Source organism: Aythya ferina, assembly GCF_964211825.1.
Source record: "Aythya ferina genome assembly, chromosome: 2".
Taxonomy (NCBI): domain Eukaryota; kingdom Metazoa; phylum Chordata; class Aves; order Anseriformes; family Anatidae; genus Aythya; species Aythya ferina.
Window position 1 is genome coordinate 45425270 of NC_140297.1, and position 21421 is coordinate 45446690.

General features: G+C 39.2%; 1 protein-coding gene across 1 annotated transcript in view; it reads right to left on the minus strand.

Moving 5' to 3' along the window:
* The window catches only part of CPNE4 (copine 4), a 226720-nt gene that overhangs the window by 109602 nt on the left and 95697 nt on the right, over positions 1-21421 (minus strand). The window contains exon 3 of the mRNA XM_084511725.1: positions 1692-1871. Coding sequence (XP_084367851.1) covers positions 1692-1871 — 180 coding nt within the window. The remainder of the gene's footprint in view (positions 1-1691; positions 1872-21421) is intronic.

A 21421-nucleotide genomic window follows, 5' to 3' on the forward strand; every position in this document is an offset into this window, starting at 1 on the left:
CCTCATAATGGCTTTGCTTCGATGACAATCCCAGCACTAACATGTTGGGGTTTAAAATCAGTTTAGAACCTATATAAAGTTAAAACAAACAAACTAGAAAGTGGAATAATAAAAATAAATAAATAAATAAAACAGCAAAAAATCTAAGCATGGGATCAGAGCCCTCAAGGCTGTGTTACTGTGAACAGATTTCACACTGTTATTATTTTTTCTTGGTTACCATTAAAATTACACTGCAACCAACCCAGCTGCGTGCTATTTATAGAGATCAAATCATTATAAAGACATGTTTATGCTACAGGCAGCAGCAACGACATTTTTTCCCCTCGTTTTCAAGTCAATTAGGAGAGAAAAACATTGTAATAACTTTTTCTTTCTCGTTCTCCTTGGCATTATAGGAACAGTTTATTTTCATTGATTAAGGCCACAAAATACCCACAAGTCTGTCAAAAAAGAACAGACTTTACTAACTACCAATACTTTCATGTTAAGCTTTCAAGTTAGTAAGTATAAATACATTTCTTATTAATTCTCTCACTGAGTAGACTTCTCTTTCAGCTTGTTTGATCCAAATGGCTTTGACCATTCTTAAATAACAGCAATAAGAGAAACAAAAGGATTAATGTGCAGTGGGTGCTGAAGGAACAGCAGAAGGTGAGAAGTAAGAAACAAATCTTTGCAGCATCTTCCATTGCGAGTAACACTGTGCAGAAGTTTATGTAGAAACACTGCAAAAAATAATCTAAACAAAAGCTCTGCTTGATCTCACCACCCAATCTACACCAGACCACAGAGTGGAAACCCTGCTTACACTCAGCTTAATGAAACTGAGACCACCTGCCTCAGCATTACTATTATGGACAGAATGGAGACCTGTGTTATAAGGCCCTACACAACAAAAAGCCTGCCAGGTAGAAATAAACTCTGTGATTCCTGGGATGCTGTAGCATGCTATCAGTCAGCAATATAAGAATTTGCTGCAGCCCTGGCTCCAACAACCTCTAGATATTGATCCTGTGGATCACCATCTATATCACCCTTAAATTTAGTCACCAAAAAAGTTAGGAATGAACCCTAAACGAGATGTCTAGACTCTCTTGGTAAGCAATGGAGAAAGACAGGTATCTCACGAAGGCAATTTATCCTAACCTATGATGGGTGCCTCAGGTGGAATGAATCAACCGCTGGAACTGTTTCTCTCCATTGAACTGAAGATGGAAATCAGAAGAGTAACTTAGTCTAGACATCTAACTTTAGGATGACTGAGAGTCAGGGAAATGAATCCAACTCTATCTCTCTATTTGCCACTTCACCAGGCACTACTCTATGTGAATAAAGTGTATTTGTAAACAAACCTTGGACTTGGAACTTGCTTTAAATCCCATGTAACACTGGGAACCACAAGTTGCTTCCCAAATCAGCCTATCTATTAGCACTGACATAATGAGCTTGTGCTTTTACTGTGCAAGGCCAATTGCTCATGCTGTTTCCTACAGAACTGGCTGACTTGAAGCTCCACTACACAGCAGTAAATCAAACCAGCAGAAATTCTTAATTATCCTGTTCAAAGCACTGATTAAGAATTTTGTCATGAATGACAAATCTCACCCATCAGTCTTTTAACCAAATGATATACTTCATATACATTGAAAAGATTAGTGACAAGAGAAAAAAACAGCAGTGATACCTACTTGTCCAAGAGTGCACTCCATGCCACCAAGAAAATCTGCCTCCTTCAGCCCATTGTGATTGCTGCTAATGTCGTGGACTTCAAACCTCAACCGCTGCACCTCTTCAAAATAGAAGTCCACTGTGAACAGCTTGGAGAAGACGGGATTTATACAGGTTCGAATCACTTCTGTCCTGTCAACCTGCCAAATGGAAAAGAGGTCGTATGAGTGGCTTCTCGTTCTAGCAGTGATGGACTATAATGAGTCCTTCAAACACAGTTTTGTTCAGTTATCAGGATTGACAGCTGTGACTGTGACCACAGGCACTACCATTTGTATGGGCACCCACAGCTGCCTTTTCCATGTAGGCTGGCCGTGTGTACAAGGCAAGGCCAGCTTCCCTTGCCTCTCCCTTCTAGCACATCTTTGGAAGGGCTTGTTAGGAACACAGGGCACAGCGTACAGCCTCGTTAGCAGGGTGAACAACGACTGCCCCAGCTGGGTATATGAGATCAGACAGAAGGTAGAGCCAGTTGCTGAGCACAAGCAAAGGAACTGTCTTGTGCTGGCTCTGTAAATATTTACGTAAAACCATCTATAAAACAATTCAATTGTGATGAACAGAACCACACTAAGGATGAATTCAACCAGTCAGGAAAAAAAGAGAAAAATCTTATAAATGCTATAAGGATGCAAGTAAGTTTGAACTAAATCCCTACAAGACTTATTACTTCACCAAGTTGGTTTTCTTTTCTTACTAGAACCATTTAAAAACAAACGAGAAGTCTGTGAGCAAAAAGTGATATGATAAAGTTATCATGCCTCAGCAAGTTATCCCCTTTCAGTTTAATCACAATAATTGATCCAAGACATGTTTTTAGCACAACTAAGACACCTGAAGCCAGCATACCTCACCTTGGCTTGGAGATGACTTGCCACATATAGTCTGCTAGTCTATCATTGGATGGCCAAATCTTCTCTACCTGGTTATAATTTAATCACTTTGGAGCATATATTCATATCTTTAGATGCCATTAATTTTACTTAACACAGGTAATAACAACCTTTAGCTTCTTCCCTAATGCTAAGCAATTTTTAACTCAGCATATATACAAAAAGAGTCTCCTGGTCACAGCAATATTTCTGCGCTTAGATTTAGCAGAGAGATCATGGGAGACAATGAGAAATTTCCTCTCTCTCTATGAAAAATATGGTCTGGGTTTCCCCTAAATTGTCATTGCAAACAACAGTGGCAGAGTGGTATGGGATAACTTGCCCTGTGATTATCTAGGGATAATAACTGTGAAATTAACTATAGAATAACTACAGAATTTACATCTCCAGCAGTACTAATCCATCACTACAGAAGAGCAGCAGAGTGATGCAGTTTTATCAAACTAAGTGAAAAAGCAAGCAAAACCCCAAGAAATTACTCATTTTGGACAACTTACATGACTAAGGAGTAGAGAACTGGATAGATAGCAAACAACTTTTCATAAAAATATATCAATTTTTCCACCTTGCCAGATAGCATTACAAGAATCTGACTGATTATATGCTTCTTACTGCTACCTCCAAGCCTTACAACTGCTTAAGAAACACCAATGAATCTACATTTTTATTTCCTAAAAAAAAAGTGTTCACTGAGTGTTTTCCAGTTCTCTTAAAATGCAGTTCTTGGGTTTCCTATTTTTGAAGTAGGGCTTTGCTACTTTTCATTATGATGCATTACTGGTGACAGCGAAAGCAATGAAGCAATTTCCTTTTTCTCAGTCTCTTTGCTTTGGTACAAAACAAAAACAAAACCCTGATAATTCTGTAAGATTAAAAGAACTGATCCTAAAATGAAGGAGGACTTGGGCACATCAGTCACAAGACAGGAGGTGGTTGGTGTGCCATGGAAGAGACAAATTAAATTGCTCAGAGGAAGAGTGATGAGATCCTTTGTCTGATTCCTGATCAGGAACATCTGTTGTGCAAAAACTGACAGCCACTTGCTTCACTTTCCAGAGTTTATAACACATTAGCCTTGCTAGTAGTTATCGGCAAGGACACAAAGAGTCAAGTAAATCAAAAGTGGGAAAAAAAATCATCAGTTCCTGGTAGCAGAGATTTATTTTAGTGCTCATGAAAGGTGTCAGACTGACAGCTCTAACCGCTGAAATCCTTTAGTTAATCATCAAACAGGTGCTACCAGTCATCAAACGGATGCAAACCAGTGCTACCAGTGCTGTCTCCTCACACAGCTATGTCAATGTGCTCTGACTAAGACAAAAGCATCACTTAAAGGACAGCAGCCACACTTACAAGCTCAATTCTTAATCTCTTTGCTTAGACTAGGCAAAAATGATGGTTCTGATAACAACGATGCAAAGCATAATAAGAATAATGTACGTGGGAAAGGATTTTAGATACCTTACTTCAGGTGCTAGGACTATTTCAAAAAATTTTTGATCTCTACTTGGTATTAAAGTGGCTTGAATTCTCTCTAACTGATACAACATGAAATATTCACTACTTCAGGTGTCCAGTCAGTTGAATGGGATGTCCTGAGATCTCTTCTAAGTAGAAAGGGATTTGATCCATTCAGTCATTTCATGAAACACTGAAGCAAGAGATCACATATTTAAAACATTTAAATGATCTGTTTTAAACTTTTCTGTATAACCACTGTAATCCCCTAAATTCATTCCTTGTAGGCCTATAAAATGCTAATTTAATGGCAACCAAATCATTTAAATTGTTTAACTGGTGTGGTAGCTCTCCTCAGGCAGTGACTGAAGTTTTTCTGTCATTGTTTCTCCTCATCTCTGGCACGCTGCTGCTGTGATATGGGGAAACTCCACTGCGAAATGCAGATTTATACTTATGCTCAGCACCGGTTAAATCTGTGACTGCTCAATGGAGTGAAGTACCTGAAAATGGAGGCATAGGTGTGGACACAGTGACATTAAGAATTTCAGTCTCGCACAGCAGTAGGACACTGCTTGCTTCTTCCAGCCTGTGACTGACTGACAGCCTTCCCTTGACAGACACTGTACTGAAATAAAGCCATTCCACTGAGTCTCCCCAGTCTTCCCACATTATTGAGATGATACATCAAGCCAGCATGTCAGATCGCTGGATTACGTGAGAAAAATCTATATCGAAAGAAGCAATGCCAACAGCTCCACAATGATAGAAAACTCTTCATGCTCCTCTCAGCAGCAAGCAGCGTACAATAGCATTAAGCCCTATTAGTCTGCCCTGTTCCCAGTCTGCTTTGTCAGCAGTATTTCAGTTACTCTGTGCTTTGCCTAGAAAGTCTAACACAGTCCTTAGTACAAGAAGTCCGGCTCTATTCCCTCGTTTTGACTACTGTGCTGCAGGGCTGAGCACCAGCAGCCAGCTGGTATGATTCATGCTGGAGAAGCAAAGGGTGAGCACAGAAACTCAGTAAATTCACTTAAAGTGAAATCTGGAGATACGCTTCAGAGAGATATGCTAACCCTGAGCACAAGTCCAGCTGACAAGACATCAACCAGCAGCTGACAAGACATCGCCTGCATGCCAAAACAGAACGATGAACACCATCAACCATATTAAATTTCCATTACTTTTGTTAAAGAGAGCTTTTAAGTCCAACAATAGGATGCTACAAACAAGCAGCACTTAAACTTTTTCTCCTGTTACAGAAAACACCGAACTCTAGGGCAACCTAACCCTGAGGGCAGGTGGATTTCTCAGGACACAGGCAAGGGTCAAGCCCATAGCTATTGGATTTGTTGACACCTGACGTTTGAGCCATCTGCTATTTCGGGACTTTGCTGGAACAGGGAATTTCTCCCATTCATTAAAGCAGGATGATTTTTCAGAAGAAAGAATGGACGGCCACATGCACCTTTGAGCTGTGTCATCAGCTAAAACTGACCTTAAAAAGAGCAGTGCTTCAGCTGCCACCAGGATCTGAACATCTGCTTCGTGGTACGGCTTTAGCAGCACATTCCCTTCAAGGACAATTTATACAGAAAAAAGGACTTGCATCTTCCCCTCCCAGGATGGACTCACGCTGCTTTCCCTCTTCATCTCTTTAGGCCCTTGTCACTCCACAGAAGGCGGCACCCTGCTGACTAGCTAGGATTACTTGGCAGGCCCATCTGGATGCAGCCACCCTGTGAGCTTCCCCTTAGGGAACTGTGAATGACATACAAACACCAAAGTAGGCCCCCACAGCATAAAGCTCCATCTCAGTAGAATGAACTAAAATATTGAAAAGGACTTCTAGGACCAGAAGACCTTTTCCCACCCCAAACTTTGGAGGTTTGATTAGGTTATTGCAGGCACTGCAGCCAACAGAATCAAGCAGGCATCCCTAACCTTCTTACTATTTCTCCTCTGTTTCTTCAGGTTAATCTTATTTACCTCACCAGGCTTTGCTTTGTGCCTTCTGAACCCTCCCATCAAATCCAGAGGAAGCTGGAAACTACATCTGAAAGCTTTCTCTCAGTATTATTTGCTGTGGATGGACAGAAGTGTTTGCCTGGTTTCCCATCTACCTGCCATCACAGCTAAAGAACTACAAAATTGCCTTTGCAGTCAGACAACATCAGATTAAAGAAAACTCAAAGGACGGATGAACAAATAATAAATTTCAGGCTTCTCATGCTGTTTGTAACATGCTGTTTTCCTCTGTGAGCTACAGAAAAGCAGGGAGCTCTGTAAAACTGTGGTCAACTTGGTAACTTCAATGAGGAAAAAATCTTCATCCTTGCTGTAATTTTCCTGATGGAAGCAGCACTGTGGTTAAAGCACAGGCTGAGGATGGATCTCCTCTCCATTTTCTACCTTCAGTTGAAAACTGAAGTAAAGGAGATAAAGCCAGCCTGAAGGGATTTTTTTTTTTTTCTTTTTCTATCAAAATTAGATGAAGTATAAGCTATTACATACACAAGGATGAACAAGGATCAGGCAGAAGTTCACACTTGTGAAGTTCACCTGGTATGTAAGGCTTAAAAATGACCATGAACACAGCTTTCCTACTGTGCCATTGGGAACCAGGGAAATGGAGAGTTATCTAGGACCTGAAGCTCTCTGCCTCAAGGCTCTGCGTGAGCATTTAGCACAGGCCAGCTCTGTGGAGGACTCACTCATCCTGGACAGATAGAGTGGAGAACAAATAGATACCAGCTATTTCTTGTAAACACGTAACTAGGACAACCTCCCCCCAAATTTTAGGTAGCTGTTACTTGATATCTTTGAGGGATCAACTTTGAGTAGCCAAGAGTCAACGCGCTGTGCAGAATTCATCCTATTCTCATCAAAAGGAGATTGTGAAATTCTGATCGCTCATGGAAAAGCGTGGGAATGCTATAGCCAGTAATGATATGGCAGCCTAATGAGCTAACAAAAATCTTCGGTCTACAGAACCACGATCTTAAAATTTATTCTTGTCCTGTGTTTCCTTTGGTGTTATTTCTTAATTAAAAAAAAAAAAAAAAAAAAAGAGTCTAAAAGCCATAAACATGTAAAGTCCACTAGAGTGTGGGTTCAGCTGTTTAGCCAAAGCACACTCTTTGTGGCTGTTATTTCAGCAAATTCTTAGACCAAAAAAATAAATTTACCATTCCCAACACATTTTATAGACCAACAAGGGAAAAACAAGAGGCTGTATTTTCAGTAGAAGCCATTATAAAATGCTGATTAAATCCTGAAAAATCACATTTGTCAGCTGAGATGACAAAATGTACAGAGGTGAAGGGCTAGCATTATTTTTAGGTCATCTGAATTTTAAGAAGACTGAAAATTTCCATGATACAGTACCTTACATGAAAATTTGATATCAAGCAGAAAGCAATTTACACTTTGCTTGGCAGCTCCTGAGGATGTTATTAATATTTTTTATTATTATTAACATCACTTTCGCACCATCACATCTCTATTCCACAAACAAAAAGTCATCCCAAAGGTCACTATAATTTATAGTCCTTGTTTTCAATTTAATTGATGTTTGAAAACAGTGAAAAGAAACCAGCAGACCTTTAACTCTTTTTAGGTGATGGAGCTCAAAGCTAAGGAAAATCCTGACAACATTGGCAAAATGCTTTTGGCCACAGATTGGCTGGAAGAGAAGCATTTAACATGAATGGTCTGGAAATTATCTGCAAGTATTTTATTTTATTTATGTGCTATAAATACCAGATAGCTTATAAACCTCCCAGTCATCACCAGGAAGGCCTGCTGGCAAGCACTGGAAAAATTAAGACATAGGAACAGCCCAGGCCTCAAGGGGCTCCAGTCCCTGAGATGACAGCAGAGAAGCAGCATTGTTTCTTATTTGGAAAGTTCTTTGTTTAGGAAGCCCATTTCTTTGTTCACAACCAATAACTGCCCTCTGCTTAATTCCTTATCTTTCTCGGTTACTTTTTATTGTTCTTAACCAGGAAACTGAGATAATTAATAATGTATATTATGTACAAATTCTTCGAGAAATTCCTGGATGGAGCTTGCTTTATAAAATCATAGTTTTGAAAAGAAAAATGTCATTGTTTACAACTGCTTGCATATATTTTTTCTCATCCACCCAGAAACAAAATAATAACTACCATAGCCTAAAAGGCATGCAATATTGCACTAGAGGATCTATACTGATCCCTGGAAGACTACAAACCAGTACAGATTTCAGAATCTCAGCTGAGCAACCTCAAACTCTGAAGTCTATAAAACCTGTAAAACAATGGGGAATGTGCAGTGCTAACAACCAGTTAATATTATTCAAGAGCTGAATGCAGAGATAATTTCAAGAGGGATGGGAGTGATGCTACTCAGCGTAAAAAAAGCAGGACCTAAACTGGCTGGGAGCCCTTCGGCCAAGGGAATCTCCAATTTTCTGGAATAAAAGAGATCTCTGGGTAGGCTACAAAAACACACTTTCTAGGAATTATCATTGGTCTCCTTGGTATGTCTAAGCTTTCTAGGTTGCATGAAGACTGGAACGTACAATCGTCTCTTTGTTCTTCAGAAAATCTGATACAGGAGATAAAAAGCTAGCACTCACCTAATACATTCATGAAATTCACACCTCCTCTGAAGGCTGTACATACCTAATTTTAGTTTAGGGAGTTAAAGGATGCCAAAGTCTTTTCATCCTAATGTCACAAATCCCAAGTCTGGGCCACAGCAATGATTTTTAGTCACCGTATGGAGTGCAATGAAAGCCAACTAATTAAAATTGTTGCTACGTTGGGAGACTTTCATGTAATCCCCCTGGATCGTTGATTGCTTTCGTGATAACATTGTTGATTGGACTCCATCTGCATTTGTCAGTCCTGGGATTCCTGTTCTGCCATAGTTCTTCAACAGCTTCAGCTGCATTAGACTGATACAATCTGGGTACATTGTGATCCACTATTTCCTACCATCAATATTTAAAAATTACCCTTCCAAGCAATAATAATAATAATAATAAAAAGTATTTTTAACACCACATACAAATATTAAATATTAATGTTATCATTAAAGTTAATTAACATCGTATTGATTTTAAGAAAAATATTAAAATGTTAAAGTGTTTAAAATATTAAAAACACTTAAAATATTAAAAAGATAAAATGCCTTGTAAGACAAAAGGAGTAGAAGGCTAATTTGTCCTAGGACTAAAATGAAAAGTATCTAACATATACACACAGTAATCAACTATGCAAAGCACATGTGGTTAACGCAGGGATGAGTCATAATTGCGGTGTACCAGTAAGTATGTAGATGATTAGTTGGTAACCACCTTTCACTTTTCCAGTGAAAGTTTCATTGGAGCGTGAACTTGGTTTAAACAAAAATTTTGAAGCCTTTGTTTGCTAGCCACGTAGTTTTGGTGAACCTTTGGCCCAGTAATTTTGAAAACTCATCTCCTTCTCCTTGACATCAGAGATTCAGACCAAGGTCTCTGCTATGTTTGATTCAGACCAGAAGTGCTAACTTCTGTTCCTTCTTTCACAGGTGATCACCTTAACCACTAGGCTATTAGTTTTTCTGTGTGGTTTCTCTCTTTGTTCTGTTTTTATGTGTTGCATAATTTTCATTTGCATCCTGTGAATTAGGATTTGGCAAAAAACATGGAAGAGCAGAGAATTCCAGCTCTGAACTTTTACCTGAGGACAAACTTAAATGCAGCAGCTTCTCTGAGCCTAATTGCAGAACGTTTTCTGTATGTAAAATCTGTAAAACATGAAGCTTTTTCTGTCTCTTGACCTTGGGTTACAAAGGACAATACTTCTTGCATTAGCTGCTGCACTGTGAATATTCCAGCCAGTTTTGAAGAGCCAGTTAAAGAACATTTCAGTGAACCTGAAAAGCATGGTATCTCTTTAGAGTATATCATTAACTCGGTGTAAATTAAGGTCTTTCCAATGAACAATGATTAAGTGGACAGAACACTGAAAGGACTGTGATAATTCAGCAAGATAGTAATAACTGGCTTTTCCAGAAGACTTTTTACATTTTGTTGCATTTAACACGGGAACACCTGTAATTCTGAATTTTTATGTGTAATATCCTGAGCCCTGATAGAGATCAGAAGAACAAATCTGAAGAGAGAATGTCACTTCAGGTATTCAGAAAAGACTGTGGCAAATTCTTCAAGAGACTGTGAATTTCCTGTAAAACAGCATAAGGATTTCGTCCTTCCTTGAGCCAAGGCAGAAGCTGAAGCCTCCAGGAGTGGCTTCCCCCAGGTGCTCAGGCATCTCTGGTCTTTCAGACCCTGTTACCATTGCCCTGGTAAGGCTTCATGCTTAAGTAAGGGGTTTGTGCAAGCCCTTTCACCAGTATGACTGCTTACACCATGAATTGTCCTCATGATTAGCTACAAGCTGTGAGCCAGAGATAACAAAATACCCTCATGGAGATACAAAAATTTAGGCTTACATTTCCCAACTAGTTGCTTTAAAGCCTTGACTTTTACAATGATTGTTATTTTACTTAATTTGAGGTACATTAAATAATTTGTAGTGTAATATCGGTCTGTTGAGATGAAACTGGCACTCCCCAAAGAGAGCTACTGCTTAGCATAAATGCTATACCAGAACTTTAATGCTCTTCATGTGCTGTGGGGACATTTTCATATAGGACCCTCTGCTGTGATCATAGTATCAGTAACAGGTGATTTTCCCAAAGCTGCCCAAAGGACCCTCCCTGTCTATCTCTGAAATCATTTCTTCCCACTCCAGAAGTGTTTTGGGCAGACTTCTGTTAAATGTGAATTGCCACTGTCCCTCTGGTTTTAATGCTGTCTGCCAAATACGGCAAATTACTACAGCTCAGGAGCTACCTTTCTGTATTAACATCCATCTTAAATGGATGCACATGACTTAAAGTCAAAGTTTAAAAAAAATATTGAGGAGCTCCATGGAGACTCCAGCTGGTCTCCTTGAGTTTTCATCCACTGAAACCATACTTATAATGCTTCCAGTTTGCTTATGTCAGTGCACAGTCTTGACAGAGATATAAATATATAGATGTCATTGATTCTATGATTTAAATATAAATCTCTATCAAAACCAAACCTTTCTGTCACCTGGACAAAGTCTACTCCTTGCAGAATGTAAGACCAGAGAGATGCAGCAGGAGCAGAAGCTAGGCCAGACAGTACTTCTGTAACAGGGAACGAGTGGCACCTCTGAGCCTTGGGCTCCCAGCGCCAGTGCCTCCTCTCTCCTGCTGGCACAGGCTCTCCCATCCCTGTAGGGGTGTCCAGCCATCTCCCTGAGGCTGCCTTTGCACAAAGCCAGCAGCTGCAGGAGACAATATTCTGAAGACCATTCCTTCCAATGTGACCATGGCCATGGACTGAAGCTCTTGGAGCTGGCAGCAGTAAGAGAGCTGTATTCTCGCCTGTAACAGTTTAGCTCTTGCAGGGTCATTAAATTGAAACAAGCAATGATTATGCTACTCCTGCTAGAGGGTTCAGACAGTAAATGGAATTACTCACATCAAAACCCTTTATCTTACTCTGTCATTTATCTCACTCTGGTAAGGCCTTCAAAGCCGTAACAATCATGTAACATGGACAGCTATCCAAACTCTGGAAATAAAGAGTGCTGCTTCTGAGGTAGCCAACACATCCCGACTCAACCACAAGCACTGCAGAAGGACCTCACAGAGATGTCCTGGTGGCAGGAGATATCCACGTGCTGTGCTCCCTGCGTATGTAACAAGCACTTGGCAAACATCAACTTGAGTGGGTAATGACCTGCATCGGTTCATGGGATAAGGTGCTGAGACCCACTCAAATGCAATTTCATTGGCATAAAGTAAGTTTTTCATCCAAAGCTCTAGGATGCTACCTCAAAGCTGAGCCCTGAAGCCTGGATGCTAAATCTTCCTTTACATTATATTCCACATACAGCCTGGATGTTCAAATGCTGTGAAAATTGCCATTTATTATTACCCAACCTTCTTCTTAGGTCTAGTGTTTCAATTCAATCTTCTTTCAATTCGCATATCCCGACGGACATGGACTTTTTGTAGAGGACATGACTAGTTCTTCAAAGAGGCAACAAAAATATTTATATATCATACCATCTAGCTTCACTTTCCATTAGCCATAGCATGCGAGCAGGCAGTGCGGTGCCTGACAGGGGGCTGAAAGTCAGTGCATTATGCAGCCATTTGAAAGCTCATTTTCAGCCATATATTCTCCACACAGTTTCCCCTCACTTAGAAAGTGAGCCCTGGGAATACAGGTCTTCACTGACAGCTTCAATTTCATTGTTATCTGATTGCTCATTTTCAGTCTGCTGGTAGGGAGATACAAAGTTTTGTTGGTTATTTTCGTGCAACAAGGGACAGCTTTTTATCAAGGAATGTATGCATTACTTAACTGCTTTTCCCCATAGAGGTGGTATTTTAATGTTTCCTGATCAGCTAAGTTTTAAGTTCTTTAGTTTCAAAGTAAATTTTGATTTTATTTTTTTTTTCAATTCACAATGCAACGCAGGTCCTTGCCTGAATGACAGCAACAAAAAATGCTACAACAAGATTGGCTCAGAGAATATGATTTAAAATCTGCCAGGTATCTGGAAGTCTCTTTCTCTTTTTCTTTCTTTCTTTTTTTTTTTTTCCAAATACCATTGCTAGGGAGTCCTCATTTCATTGCCAGAATAGTGGAACACAACTAGACTCTGCTGCAGCGTTGGGCTACAAATAAATGAATTAAAGCATGCCCCAATCTGGATGCAAAGTATTTATTTGCTAATTCCACCCTTCATTATTCCAAAACTGAGTTCCAGAATTAATCTACACTATTCCCACCTTTAGGTACTTGCACCCTGGGCAAATGATTTCCACAGCAATTAAATACATGTTTCTTTTTCACTTGCTGTCTTGGAGGGAAAGAGATTTACTAGAATTTGGACAACTGTGTTGCAGTGCCAGCACTTTCATAAAGAAATGCAGATGCTTGCTGCTGTTGAGCAGCAATTAAGCCTGCAAAGAGGCCTTTAGAAGAGCATGTGACTGCCCAAAATTGGCCAGAAGGAGAGAAATCTGGCATCATAGCATTTCTCGTGAAACTGTAGGTAACTGAGGACAGGGAAGAATAAAGCAAAGGGAAGATCCTTTGCTCACTGAGTATCAGTGGGACTACATTATACCAAGTAGGAAATCTACACTGCTTCACTAATTTGCTCTTTAATTAACTGACTATAAATAGTGATTTGGTAATTTATTTATACTGAGAAAGATCTCCTGCCTCATACGCTCAGGTAAGTTAAGCATAACTAATATGGATTCTCATATGGGTTAATGAATTATGTCAATTGATACAGGCCTAGTCAAGTTGTTAGTTTAAGAAATTCATTTGCTAATGAAGTGCTCATAATTAAAGATTTATTAACTTTTAATGTTGCAATTCAACTGCTAAATCAATTATATCATTGAGGTATTAGCAGCAGGAAGGCAATACACTACTACTAAAGATACACACTGCTTTATCAAGCTTTCCTGAATTCCCATACCAAAAGTAACCATTTAAAAGGTCTGTTAAACCGACTCCTGTCTTCCCACAAAACTGGGGAACTTAGGCCGTGTGCTAGGGTGGCTACCAAGAAAAATAACAGATTTCTTGTGACTCCTGTCCATGATAAGCACCTCTCATTCTTTCTTTTATTTTACACACACATCTTAAAAAACAAAAAACTTGTCCAGGGGGTTGCCATTTGCTGAAATTATAGCAGCCCAAAGGCCTGATCCGTTACCTAGGAACATTAGTGGAATCCTTTCTGTGAGCTATCACAGAAAAAACAAACAGGGTAATAGAATGTGGCATTATTTGTTTTTCAGCCCAATTACACCCATATGCACATATTCTAGCATGTAATAGCACACAACGAACCGATGAGAAACTGTGAGCAAATGTAGCTGAACTATGTAACAGTTTTGCAGAGAGCATCCTATCAGATTCCCAACTCAGGGTCTGCTGGGTTTGCACTAGTCTTGAACGATCTCAGTGAGTGCTGGTTCCTGTATTTATTTAGGAATATCTATTTCAAAGAGATTTCTAAAAAAATACAAAACACAACAAAACAAATCTTGTAATCAAGCCCGATGCTACCCGCAGATATACAAGCTTAACCTGAGATGACCACAATTTTCCCTTCCTTGAAAATGACTGCAGTCAGGGACCTATTACATACAGGAACCATTTTTTACTTAATCTGACTTGCTCACACAACCACTTTGAGCAGCAAGTAGCTGCTTGCTCTAATGGCTGCTGGCCCTCTTGGAAAGCATTGTGTCTTTCAGTTGCTCTCAAACAATATGCCTGACATGCTCACATACACCAGACAGACACAGCACATATACACGTCAATCCCTTTTATATTCAGAGATGGATTTATAAAATTATTTGGTATATACATAGTTGTGAAGAAGGCATAAATGAGCAGAGCACACCAAATCCAGCCTTTGTATGCTTGTCGGCAATAGCAGGTATGCTAAGCTTTGACTGTTTAACTACTGAACACAGGATTTTATCATAAATGACAAGTGTTAGTGTTGTAGGTACTACCATTAAGTAAAAGCAGTGCAAGTATCCACTCATATTTCCTGCTATAATATTCTGTATATTGTAAATACATGTTTATTGGTATAAGTTATACATACCCCATATTCAATATTATGCTAATAACTATATTACTCTAGAGTTGGAATTTGCAAGGCAGTTGGGAGCCTAAATCCTACAAGTCCCTCAAAAGTTTTAGCACCATGTTATTTGAGATGATAAGGACAGAAAAATTAGGAAGTTCCCTTTGTGCACAGCAGAGCTTTGAGCTCAGAAAGGAGGTTTTCTTTGTCTGTGATTCTTCAGCAGCTGATTTTCTGCTTTATCAGGTGCCTTACCAGATACAAGGCAACAAACACACAGAATTATGTCATTTCTTAGGAAAATAACTGAATGTCTTCAAAAATTCATTGTCTGTAAAAGGAAGAAAAACAATTCAGCACTTATGCCTGCATTTGCAAGAGCACCCTAATTATATCAATTAATTAAATACACCATTCCATTCCAGAGGGTATTTTCATTATTTTTCATTCAAGAGAGAAGATTCTAACATTATTTAGTTTTTACAGTGCTTCCTCAATTTTTTTTTCCCCAAACTTCATTTTACTACCAAGTCATTATAATTAAACAATTTCCCATCTCTGCAGGCTCTCCCTTTATTTCCTAACTAATCTCATTGTCCTTCAGATCCTGTCAGTCAGAGCTATTATTTCATCCTGCTTTATAGCAGGCTTCAGATGTGCCATACAGAGGCAAATCAGGCCCCGGACCAGCAACAAGCTAATTAAACCTTTACTTACTAACTCAGTCTGAAAAGGTGGTAATAATTCCATGGCTCAAAGAAAACTCACTTCAAGGCTTTCCTTTCTTATTTAGGTGGTAAGCTTAAGAAAATACAGGTCTAATAGCACGAAGAGATGAACCTAAGACAAGGTATATTCAATCAAGGTGAAATTATACCTTCCAATTTCTTTCTTTATCCCCTTACATTACTGCACACAATAAGGGAAAGGGAGTTGGGGATTTACACACCAAGTACAAAGGGTACGTAAAAGATCACTAACGACTTCAAAGAAGAGCCATTTCCTGATGCCGGATCTGTATATTCCACAATGAGACAGTTCAGCCCGGGCACTATATGGTTTTAACTTACTGCCAAAGAGATAATAGCATACAGAGCACACAGTCCTGTAAAAGGAAATCCCAAGGTTGTCCACAGCTCTCACACTTCCCCTTCCCCTGGCTGCAATGCCACCTGCCTCAGGGGACCAGGGTGATGGAGCTTCTTTAATTAATCACTAAGTAATTCATGAGCCACCTTGCCTTTATGCATAGGGTGGGGAAAAATAATTTTGCCAACACTGATGAAATGCTGCGAGCTGCCTCTGGGATGGAACACATCACTGAGAGACATTTTGGCTAAAATGTCCTGCATTTAGTCCACTTAAAAAAAAAAAAAAGTCAAATGCAACTAAATATGAACAAATATTTTATTGTCCCAAGAGGCTGCTGTACTCGAATCACAAAGAAATACTACATTTGGCAGTAAGGTTCTCCATGCTTCACCTTTCAGGGAAACTAAACCTGCAACAAGCAAAACAAAGCTCTAAATGGATTTCAGCTCTCTCATGGTGTATCTGAGGTCTTTGCATGATGCCAGTGATTTTGAAGTCAACAAAACTCTAATATGCATTTTCATGTCTTGCTAAACAATGGAAATGGAAAACAATGGAAATCAGAAGCACTGCTATTATGTATCTGCATTGTGAAATGCATTCAAGGTTTTTGCATAAAACAGATGTTTTCTAAACTGGCCCTTCTGCATAGTAATATGCTAATGTATTTTAGTCATGCCGTTTTTCTATCGATATATTCAGAAAGCATACCCAATGCTTCCATCCAAAAACAATTTCAATACCTGCTCTCAACATATCCCTTCTAAAATTCCCATTGACAAGCCTTCTTTTCAATATCTTCTCTGTGCACCATGGCATTTTTGAAGTGAAAATGAGAACTGTAAATAATGCTGGGTGAAAGTTTATCTTTAGACCTGGATGACTAAAGAAAATTGTTACTGTTTTGAAGGTTTAAGGCAGAAGAGGAAACACAGAATTGCATTCTCTTCCCATTTAGAAGAGAGTTACAGCAATACACTTACGCATCTTCACTGAGATGTGCTCTTGTGAAAAGCTCCACCAGGCTGCCATCTATCTAACCAAGACTGGCATTATGTACTCTCAGGTCCAGTGTAGCAGAACCTTTAGCGCTTTCCAAAGACTGACAAAGTAATAAATAAATAAATCTCTCCCTGTAGTGATCAAATATGAAAGTAATCTTGGCTGAACCACACAGTGGAACACAGGAGCTTGCGTATATCCTAAGAGTATTGTCTGTGCTTAGGTCTCAGTGTCAGAGCCCCGAACACTGATTCTGTCCCTGATGGGGCACTGGTAGCTTGCTGCATGTGTGCGAGAAGTCCTGTCTGTCATCCCTTACCTCTCAATCTGTTGTGTGCTTGGAGCTCCAGCTGCCAGCCCTGAAAAACACTTCAACATACCACACCGAACGACTTACTCCAACATGGCACTTCAGCTGAGGTTGTTGAGCCGAGTCTCCTTGCATACTGAGATACAAGTACAGCATCCACATGCTGCTAGGCTGAAGCAACTGCATTAATGGTCTAGCAGAGTGGCATACCGTGAAATGAGGAGAAGACAGGTGATTAGCTAGCATGGCTAGGGAGGAATAAAGGCTAGGGAAAAGTGACAGCAGAAAGATGAAGCTCCCACGATACAATCCGGAGTGAAACGTTGTTCATCCTGCTATCTTATTACCATTCTGGAAGAATAAAAAGGAAGCGGTATGAAAGAAAAATTGTCATAGACACACACTGCTCTCTTCAGCTTCAAATAGAGAGAACCAGGTGAAGCTGATAACAACCATGATAAAACATATGTCAATATTGAGATAAAACAGAGATGCAACTCATCTTCAAACAATCTGCATCTCCAGAAGGCCAATTTGTTTTGCATTAAGAGCTACCCTTTCTAATAAATATCTGCTCTCCTGTTTTTGATAGGGCAACCCTTTTATTTCATCAGAAGAAAGCAGCTCAAGGAGAATGTCTTTTTTATCCAGTCATGTTGAAAAATGTGAAGAAAACAGTACAATCAATTAATTATTCACTGAGATTGAGACGCCTGGTCTTTACCCTTCTTCTATTTGTCTACTTCAATTTTCTACCTTAGCTTTTATTTTATAGGTACTAAAGGATGGTTTCACATCTCTCCCAGTTTGAAAGTTTTATTTTGTCTCTAACATCACTTGCTGCATTTGTACAAATCAAATCTCTTAGGACTAAATACATTCAACAATGGCCTTTTATTTCAGGCATCTTTGATTCAGGGCCCATTCACTGAGTTATGTGCAGTCTGATTTTTAGGGCTGCAGAGCTCCCAGGGCTCCAATTGATTCCAGGGAGGATTGCAAGTGCTCAGCACTTTTGAAGGTCACATCCAAACCAGTGAGTGGCAGAACAGCCACAACCCAGCTTGGAGGTTTTTTGCAAGAGCATTCGGCACCTCCAACGTGTGGGAGCAGAGAGGAAACACAAGCAAAGAGGGTTGCACGGAATTTATCCTGGGAGTTGCACAAATTTCTGCTGGGATACTGCTGAGAGATGATGGGAGGAAGGTAGGCCAGGGAATTAGTAAATGCATGACAAACTTAATTGCAATAATCTTTTCCATTCTTTCCAGTGTCACCAATCCTCTTGATTTTGCTGCAAGCAAGTGAGTTTTGGCACCTCTCATGAGGATCCCAAACGACAAAATACCACTTCTCTTAAAGTTCTTTTCTTCATGTTTTTAGGGAAAAGTAAAAAGAGAGAAAGAAAACATATGGAGAATTATCTAATAAATTGAAAACTGGATGTCAGCAAACAATGAAAAGGAAGGCAACACTTATTTTTCTTAATCTTTTCTAATGATCTTACAAGCTGAAACAGTTGATATGATGGCCTCAAATGTGTGAAGCTGGCCTGGTCGACTTCCATAATCCCTTCTGTAATGAGGTGATTGGTTGGGTCACATGTAGGGAATAAATCCTGGATTTCATTCTTTTAGATTGTGGTATCTGGGGTTTCAATTTGGCATAAACTGCCAATAAACTGCATCTCACTCGGCGATGTGGCCAACAATATACGTAGGACTATCACAAAACCATCAGTGAAAAATAAAACACAGAGCTAGCAGTCATTACAGATGCTGAGCCCTGCTAATAAATGTTTATGTATTAGGGACTCTCCATTATAATTCAAATGGACTTAATGCTCGCTACCAACAAATTTGCTGGAAATTGCATGCAACCACCAGGATGCCCTTAGTGATCTAATCCATAGCAGTTTGGTGGTTAATGAACCCTTTGGAATGCAAATCACTTATCTCAATTTCAGAATCAGTTTTGGTGTTGGGAGGGGCAATCTTCTGCTAATCCAGCTCACCATTAGAAAAAGCTGTTTCACTCCATTAACAGCATAAAGATATTGCCGAGAAATCGAAGTGTTGATATAATACGTGAAGATGTGTACAGGCTGCTGACAAAACATTTTTAAGGGGCAGGTATGCCACAACACAGAGGACAGCTCAGAAGAGAACATTTCAGCCGTGACCCCACTGAGAATAATGAACTATGATCCTCATGAAGGAAATTGAGCTAATTAATCAGGTAGAGAGGACCCACAACTTTACAGAAAGAGTATAGGTGTGTACTTTTGGTTTCTGAAAAAAAAATAAAAAAATAAAAAAATAAAAATAAATAAAAAAAAAAAAAACTGAATCAAAAATTATAAAACAAGACACATGATTGATAAATCCAAGCAACCTGCTTCTTCATTTTCTCCCCATCGTTTCACTTCAGTCTGTATTTTCTTTCTAATCATAGTCTGTTCAAGGCAAGAACTAGCTCTTCTTAGATATGGTGGGGATGTTCCTATAATCTAATTTAGCAGCAGACTATTTCACCACAGGCAGAGATATGGGGAGATTTCAGAAGGATATCTGTGCAGCTGCACCCATCTCAGCTGATGGGGAAGCGTGTATCAGCGATAATGCAGCCTAAAGCTGTTTAATGCTGCTTCCCTGCCAGTAAATCCAAGCCTGATGTATCAATATTCAGAACCCATGCAAATCCACAACGCAAGAGAGCTGTTCTTCAGTCATTGCTCAACTTCTCGGTGTTTATACAAATACTACTAGAATAGATTTGTTGTTTTCTCCCTCCTTTCTCCCCATTCTCTTATTGTTTTTTATGTACTGCTCTATTTATTGCAGGGAAATTATTTTATTTGGTGTACATATTTCAAATCTTCCAGATTTTGCAAGACTCATCAGATACTAAGTTCTCACAGAACAGTAGGCAGCACTGCAAGTTTAACTCTGAGTCAGTAAAGCATTTATGCACCTCCTTTCACGTAAGTGCAGGATAAGTCTCCCCAGTTTTAATGGATGACCAGACTGCAAAAAGGTAATGAAGCACCAAAGTGTTTTGTGAACTGGAGCACTTCATAATACTTTCATTATGTACCAGTGTAACTCTTAAAAGCCATCTTTGCTAAGAATTACAATATTGCTGTTTAAATTGCACACAGGTCCTGTTTTAATTAGTCATTGCTAGGTGAAATTTTAAGAACCTTTCTGAAGTGACAAAGACCTAAAATTATCTCAAGAGTTTAAATGAAGCTTTGCTTGCAACAGTCATAATTGTGCCTTCAGTTAGTAATGCTGCACACAACAGCACAAATATTTTCCTAAATGTTCAGTATTATTCAGTCTGATACAAAAGCTTTTCTCTTGCTTATTTTCAAGCATGTATCATCTAGAGGCAAAACTACCGTAGTGAGGCAGAGTGCACAAACCCTGGGTTCAGCAATCCAACCACTATCAGTGAGGCAGGAAAACTCAAGAAGACCTGAGCATCCAAAGTGGTAGGAAGCCTGCTTTTTGTGACATCTCTTTAAAGGACTGTTGTAAACATACTCAGTTATACAAGAGAAAAATCCACACAGATAAACCACCACAGATTTCCTGTGCAACAGAAAGTCATGGTTTTCAACATCAGCACCTACTCCACATAGAGGTAACTGGATTTTGTAATATGTATCTTTAAAGAAAAATAAAAATCTTACCTGTATTCTAAAAACACCCTCCACAGAAATAGCATGATGCAGAATACCTTTAATCAACTCTCTCAATCATGAAACCTCAGGGGGCAGTGATTCTATTCCTTTGTCTTCTGCAGGGGACACTTGTAATTTAAAAGCAATTTCTTACTTTAGTGTGGCATGGAATTACTATAAGGTAAAGGTTAAAAAAAATATATCCAAGTAATTACAAGCTGTTCAGAGCATTATCTTGGACTTTTTACCCCTGCAAGATAAACCCATCATACTGTACACCCAAACTCTTAATATATCACCAATCTTTTCACAACGTGACACAGCAATGTAAACAGCTAGTCTCAGAAAAAGAATTTAGAAGGACTGGGTCAAGTTCTTTTTAGAAGGTAACTTATGTAAAAAGCTGCAAATGAACATATACTTTGCAGTTTTCATCAGCTATAAAACAAATCACAAGAAGAAAAGAAGAAAAAACAACAACATTTCCAGAAGTTTCTGGATTTTTTTTTTTTTTTGGTCATGCTACTCAATTGCTGAGATGTT